General features: G+C 48.4%; 1 protein-coding gene across 1 annotated transcript; it reads right to left on the reverse strand.

Moving 5' to 3' along the window:
* Positions 1 to 6,044: 6,044 nt before the first annotated feature.
* On the reverse strand, positions 6,045 to 7,095 carry LOC125548072 (protein THYLAKOID ASSEMBLY 8, chloroplastic-like). Its single transcript, XM_048711759.1, has one exon. The coding sequence runs from the start codon at positions 6,977 to 6,979 to the stop codon at positions 6,194 to 6,196; it is 786 nt and encodes a 261-aa protein (XP_048567716.1). The 5' UTR covers positions 6,980 to 7,095; the 3' UTR covers positions 6,045 to 6,193.
* Positions 7,096 to 7,914: the final 819 nt, after the last annotated feature.

Below are 7,914 nucleotides of genomic sequence, written 5' to 3' on the forward strand. Positions count from 1 at the left end.
TATTGTATATTATCCATGTACACTTTTGTAATTTGCATTTTTCATTTGTGCACATAAGTTAAATATCATCTTGGAGTACACTTTTGGTGCTAATATTATTTTCTATATATGTTGAATGAAGAGCTTGTCCATGGATGGCCTATTAGTGGTGATGGATTCTGTCAAGACCTTATATATCAGTATGTGGTGTCTTGATCTGAACACGATTATTGGCTTGTTGTGATGGTTACCATGTCTGGAGAATTTGTATATAAAGGTGATGATTTCATGCACATTGAAAGCCCATATATAATGTACTACTCCCTCCGTCCCAAAATTCTTATCTTAGATTTGTCTAAATACGAATGTATCAAGTCACGTTTTAGTATTAGGTACATCCGTATCTAGACAAATCTAAGACAAGAATTTTGGGACGGAGGGAGTAGTATTAACCATTCAGTTGTCGCTCCTTCGACATACTCTATTTTAGACATTAGTTGTTTTCAATCTTCATGTCTATTTAGGTACTAACACTTGGAGATAAAGGTATAACCAATCGATGGTTGTGGAAGCACAAGTATTTTCTTAGATCTCATGACATTCGTTTGACGATAATAAGGCTAGAAGGATATGCATCCAACCATGCATGCAAACACTAGCTTTGTCACATTCTTCATGTTGAATGGGAGGGCACTCTTTTTCGTGAGGATTAAGTTTTTTGAGAAAAACTTACTCACGGGTGGACATGTTGAACAGCATAAAAAGAAGTTTCAGGTGGAAAATGGCTTTTGACATGTGCGACTTCTATGTACAACAACTTGTCGTCATCATGGCCCAGTAGAGTTGTTTTCCCGAGATCTTGATTTTATGGATCAGACCGATCCATTTGATTGTGACTGCCCAAAACTTTGGCTCAATCTGGGTTTTGTCTAAACCTTATGAACAATTAATCATCATGCTTTTGTACCGTTTGTAAGCTGGAGTTAGATATTATTGCCCTTTTCAACTCGGCTTTGACACATATTTACTTTCATATTGGGCCAATGGCTTGTCATTTATTTAATTAAGATGTAAATATTATAAGAAAACACAACATAGGGAAAGAACATCACTCTCGCGGGATCCTTGAGATCATTGTTCACTACAGAACCCGCAAGTTCTTAGCACCCTCCAGCACCCACAAACTTATTTTTAGCTAGCACACCAAATGGGTTGTAATTCTTAATAAGAAAAGTTGCATGGTAGTGATAGATTTGGATTCTGACATTTGGGTCCCACGAGGAAAAATCCTATCCAAGGAAACCTGGTTTTAAAATTACTGTAAATCCAAAACTCGCCTAAAAATCATGAAACTTCGCATGGTGTTATGAGATGGCACCAACATGTCATGATAAAAAGTTAGTCCAATTTGGAACAATTTTTGGTATAAACTTCTTACAAACCGGAGCTCTCAAGAAGCCTCATGGTTCTGAGAGGGAACTTGTCACCTATGTGTGGGAAACGGCATACGTTGTCTCTTCCTGCCTTGATTTATTTTACAGAGGCAACATGCAACTATAGGAGCGTCGTCCTAAAAATATGAAATTATTCAGGGTTCATTTTGTCTTTTTATACATTATTTGAGTTTTCTAGGCATTTTGGAACATACTTTGGTGTGTGCAAATGTCATGTGTGTACTAGCCACCTTTGTAATTGGATGTTCAATTTGGTTATGGAATCAAGTACTTATAAGTTATAAATACATATATTGTTGTTCTGTATGCAATGACATCGCACATGGACTGTCGGGGGAATTACCTGCGGTTTAACCCGGCTCATGACGTTAAGTCATCTCTGGACTTAAGCAGCCATGTTAAGTCATTTCAGCACTTAACCCGGCAGGTTCTGACCAGGCAGACAATTTCTAACCTGTCATACAGTTGTAAGCCGGCAGATAGTTTCTAACCCGGTAGATAGTTTCTAACCAGGCAGATTGTAACCCGACAAACAGATTGTGACCCGGCAGATTGTAACCTGGCAGACAGATTGTGACCCGGCAGACAGATTGTGACCCGGCAGATAGATTGTGACCTGGTAGACAGATTGTGACCCAACAGATTGTAACCTGGCACACAGATTGTGACCCGGCAGATTGTAACACGGCAGACAGATTGTGACTCGGCAGACAGATTGTGATCCGGCAAATTGTAACCTGGTAGATAGATTGTGACCTGGAAGATTGTGACCCGGCAGATGCATGGAGTCACGGAGATGAGTCTCAAAGATGAGTCACCTGGAGTTAAGAAGCCCAAGGTGTTAAGAAGCCCATGGAGAGAAGCCCAAGGCATTAAGAAGACCATGGTGAGAAGTCAGAATAGGTTAAGTCTTAATCCAACTTTGACTCTACATGTAACCCACCCCTTCAACTTATATAAGGAGGGGCAAGGCACCCCAACAGGGTGAAGGTTTTTACAGGTCACAATAGATAGGTCTTAGACAGACAAGTCTTAGACAAGATCAAAGTAGATGCTCTTGAGATAGAGGTAGTGAAACACCACCCTTGTAACCGAGATCGTCATCATCATCAATATCAATCAAGCAGGATGTAGGCTTTTACCTCCACCGTGAGGGGTCGAACTTGGGTAAAATCTCGCGTCTCTCGTCCTGCTCAACCCCGTCCAAGCCACCACTTAGATGCGTTGGCCTCACGACTAAGTCCTCACACTAGGACATCTTGCTGTGACAAAACCATGACATGGACCATACTAGGGAACCCGTCGGTGACGAATTCATTAATCGCAGACAATTGTATACCAGCAAGCGTTTGCCCATAGCACACACGGCTTATTAGCAGAAATCGTCTGTGTTATTATCGGTCTTCGCACACATTTCTGATTACGAACCTGTTTGCCGCATATCACACACATCTTCTTAAGTTGAACCATTTCTGTCGTGTGGCCTCATCGCAAGCACTTCATTCGAGTGAACTGTATGTCGTCTGTCGCACACACCTTGATCTGCCCGACCGTTTCTATTGTGTTGCCTAATCACAAACATTTCATCCGGGTGAACTGTATGCCACATATCACACACACCTTCATCTGGTCGACCATTTCTGTTGTTATGTTCATCACAAACAGTTCATTCGCGTGAACCATATGCCACGCATCGCACACGCAACTATAATCTAAATCGTGTTTGATGTCTCCTCCATCGAAAACGTTTTGTATCAATTTTGCCGGTTTTATTACATCGCCATTTGTGATTAATGCATCGCACACATTTCGTCGAAGGATCTCTGATTGTAGTGTTGCGTTAGCAGCCTCCTGCAGTAGTGCATGATCGGTCTCCAGCCGGCGCCGCCTGTGCCTAGCACGCCAACTAACGGAATAGATTTCCATCATGGATCGAAGGTCACACAGGGGGTTTATCTAGGTTCTGACCACCGAGAGTAATACCCTACATCCTGCTAGTTTTGGTTATTCATAATGGTGGGATACCTCGTGCGAGGGGTTACAATGGTGTATGATGTTGCTACCAAGAGTTCTCCTATCTGAGAATAGATGGATCAACGGGAACCCTAGACCTCCCTTTATATAGACAGGAGAGGTCTAGGGTTTACATGGTTGATGCGATCTGGGGACGCCGCCACCCTCCGGTCTTGGGCATCAAGAAAGTCGTCCGGCTCCTTAGGGTTAGCGCTACGCTTTGTGCCTGTGGGCCCCCTTGTGGCTGACGAGGCCGGGCTCCTTAGTGTTAGCCACCCCTGGTATAGGGCCCCATCACTGGCCAGGGGGCTAGACCCGGCCGATGGAGAGTCGACCCGACAGGCCCCAAAGTCCTATACTAGGCGGAGATTTCATAACTTGGAAGGCACGGAAGACCTACAAGACCTAGAGTAGGACTCCGACCATGGGTAGAACCTGGAATCTATTGTACCTCCAGGAACCCGGATCTTATATAAAGGGGGTTCCTTGATCGTCCAGGGGGACAAGAAAAAGAAGCTTCGAGTCATTGGTAGCGAAATAACGCCCCTGTAATCGAGATCATCATCAATAACAATCAAGTAGGAGTATGCTATTACCTCTGTCATGAGGGGATGGACCTGTAAACCCGTGTCTCTCATTCCCGAACAACCCCATCCAAGGCTCCACCTCATAGCTATGGCCTCACCACTAAGTTCTCCTATGAGGGCTCTTGTCGTGACACCACCATGATAGGAGGCGCCAATGGGATGCCGTTCATGGCGTCCTAGCATCGATAGCGTGCTGCGGAGCACGCTTCTCTGTTGTTCACCAGGGCGAAGGTGAAACATAGAGCACCTCATTGTTCGGAGGTGCTCTGCCGTTTCATGGCGTCCTAGCATCGATAGCCTACTCCTACTCTAGGATGATATTGATGTGCTCTATGTTTCTTTGTGTTCTTGAATCGGCCGACCTCCTCCAAGGTCGCTGTGCCCGTTTATTTATACTGGGCCCAGTCCTCCCCTTGCTTCCTCTAGAGCTGTTGAGCGTCTTGTACCCATGAGAGAGAGAGAGAGTGAGGAGGGCATCCATCCGTGTTGGCTCGATGTAACCGGGCAGGCACGCCCACATGTCATGGACTGCTACAGAGCGCTCCTGTAGCACCAAGCCTCCGGCAAGAAGGTTCTCTTCTTTCGCAAGGAGAGCCATGGCATACGGGACGCAGAGCTTCCCGACCTGCTCCCTGGAAGCTCTTGTCGGGTCCTTCCAGGTCGTGGGGGCTTTCCCGGGGCAGGTATTGCGGATGGGACCCTTGTCGAACCATGGGGCTTCCGATTGCGTGAATCGACACACCTTCGCTTGCCGAGTGTCATGACCAAGTCCTTGGTCTCCCGGCCCAGGGTACCCTGATCCCCACTGGGCCGACTGGTACCCGACAGGTTTACGGGATCTGTTTCGTCAGAGGGTTTGCGGTACCGCAAAAAAATCATAGGACAAAAATTGACAAGTGCTTGCATATAAATACATAAAATTTATTATATAAACATCACTAGTTCATCATCATACTAATTCATCACATCCAAAATCAAGCGCAACATACGAGGTAGCAAGTTTAGCCTTATAAATGCGCGATCAAACAAAACAAAAGTTGCTCAAATGACCACCAGTCATGGAGAAATCAAGCAAAATCCTCATTGTTGTGAAGATCGTCGCCACCACCGCCGCCCCTAGCACCATCGCCATCATCCACATTGATCGGAGAGTGAGCACTCAAATCCACTATACTCTCGGCCAACATTTCGGTATATGTGGAAGGCACACTTTGGCTACAAAATTTAAAGGGCAAAACTCAAACAAGTGTTCCAAATGAGTGAAGCAAAGATCACCGGAGCAAATCAAGCAAAAAGGGAAAAAAGTACCTCCCGATCGTTTCATCGAACACATGGTAGGCGTGGCCGGTCGAGTCGCGGTGAATGGGGAGGCTGTGGCCAGCCGTAGGCGGAGGAGGAGCCCGACCTCTTGCTGTGATTGCCTTCTTCCTCGGGGACTTTGCACATGCACCGGTTGGGCTGGTGGAGCCGGTCTTCTTCCTCCCGCCGGCGACCTTGACGGGAGGAACCGAAGCGGGCCCGAAAGAGGGTGATGCTGCGTCGGCTGGGCCCCCTTGGATGAGGTGGTTCCCCTGTCGCTTCCTCTTCACGGCGGCTGCGGAAAGAGTTGGGGCGGCAACGGCATGAACTGCCGAGGAAGGCGTAGGCGGACGAAGCGACGACATTGGAGGCGGTGGCGCATGATATGGGGCACCCGGCGACCGCGGGTACTCCATCCGGCCGGGCTCCAGCGCCGCGAGGCCGGACGGCGAGGTCGGAGGCAAGATTGGAGGCGGCGGCGGCACGGGAGGCGGGAACGGAAGCACTTGAAAGTTGGTTCACGCCAAGGGAAAGGGGATCCAGCAAAAACAAGGGTAAGTCACGTAGATATGGCGGAAATGGGTTATAAGATTCCGCAAAAGAATTTCGGGATGATTGAATATACCAGATCTATTCGGGCCAGCAAAATCGCCTCCGTCTCGTAAACCGACGGTTATTTTGCCAGATAGCCCGGTTTAAGATAGCCACAAACTCACAATCCAAACAGGCCTTCTGAACTTTGAACTGTGGCATATGCGTTGCCACACCATAGGTACAGCAGGACGACATTTTAAGTATCCAGTAAAAGAAAACAATTAATCACACTCGTGCTCTCTAGATTTATTTTCCAGTACAAGAAAACTAAGCCGTCGTCGCCGTCTTGTTGCTGTTCTCCCTCGCGCGCATTTCGTCGAGCAGGTGCCTCGCCGGCGGCGAGACCCTGACCTCCCACTCCGCAAAGTCGGCCTGCACCTCCGCCGCCTCGGCCTCGAGCCCCAGCCGCTTCATCCCCCGCGCCATCACCCGGTACATGTACTCGTCCACCTCGCAGCCTTCCCTCCTCACCGCCGCCTCGTACACCCTCCACGCCGCGCGCGCCCTGCCCTTGGCCACCAGCGCGCGCACCAGCCTGGTGAGCTTGTACACGTCCGCCCCCACCCACGGCCCCTCCGACTCCGAGAGCCGCCCGCCGCGCCCCTCCTCCTTCTCCTCGAGGAACGCCTCCACGAGCGCGTCCACGGCGCCGGCGGCGGCCTCGGAGGGCGGCGAGGAGGAGACGAACGTGGCGTAGAGCTCCGGGTCGGGCCGGTACCAGGGCTCGGCGCGCGCCACATGGAGCGCGGCGAGGGCGAGGGACCAGTGGCCCTGCCGCTGGAGCTCGGCCATGGCGGCGAGGAGGTCGGCCCGGAGGAGGCGGCCGAGGGACGCGGAGGCCGCGCCGCGGGCGGCCGACGGGGAGCGGTCGGCGGCGGTGAGGCGCTTGAGGGACTGCACGGCGTGGATGGCCTCCGTGGAGAGGGAGCGGCCGCGCTGGAGTGGGCCGCGGTTGTCGCGCGGGCCGCAGGTGATGGCCCCGGCCCTGGGCCTGGCCGCGGCGCGCGGGGACGCCGTGGGCGTCGTGCGCGGCAGGAAGAGGAGAGACACCATGGGAGGCGAGGATGGGAGCTGAGCGGGGGAGAGTGGTCGTGTGGAGGCCGGGAGCACGACGAGGAAGAAAGGGGATGATGCGTTTCGCTGCGGATTTTTACGGGTGGCTTGGGAACCGTCTGATCTCTCTAAACGGAGAAGGATGGATAATTGGCCAACGTAAAACATCGCAAAATGCATCTTGCGTGCCATGTTTACCGAGGAACTGAATCCCCTAACATTAATAACATTAAGAAGAATAGTTAGAGAAGCTACAAACCCTAACTTTTCTTTTTTCAATCCATATGATGTAGCCTAAAATGAGTTAAATTAATTTGCAAATTGCAGATTTAATGTGTACATTTATATTCATTACATACAAACAATTAAATGGTGAAATAAAATTCACCCGCAAAAAAATGGTGAAATAAAATTAATTATATTATTTATATCTATAGTAAATACCGATAGTAAATAATCTGTTAAACGTCTCTAACTTCCTTCTTTATTTTACACTAGGATTACACTCTAGCATCATGACTTTGCTTCTCTAAGGTAGAGTATGCGGCTCCGTCATGTGGAACTCAAACTATGACCCTACTTCTTACGAAATGAATTTGCGGATGATTTTTTCACGTGTGTGGTTTGCATGGTTTGAGGCATTATCCAAGATTTTCTGCGCACCTTACCTTGGATTGGGATTTTTTTTAACAGCTCACATCTAGATGTGTCATAAGTATTGTATATCTAAGTCCTATATCATTGATTTTATGCGGAAATTCGTGTGTATATTTTTCTTCTTCTTATACTTGATTGAGTCACTTAAATATGCAATAACTATGACACATCTAGATGTGTCCTAAAATACAACTGACCTCACATGCTAGACACCTAAAATCGGATAATGTAAGTCAAATAATATGTATCCTTCAACCCTTGGGTCTCAGATATGTTTG

The sequence above is a fragment of the Triticum urartu genome, chromosome 3, assembly GCF_003073215.2.
Source record: "Triticum urartu cultivar G1812 chromosome 3, Tu2.1, whole genome shotgun sequence".
NCBI lineage: Eukaryota > Viridiplantae > Streptophyta > Magnoliopsida > Poales > Poaceae > Triticum > Triticum urartu.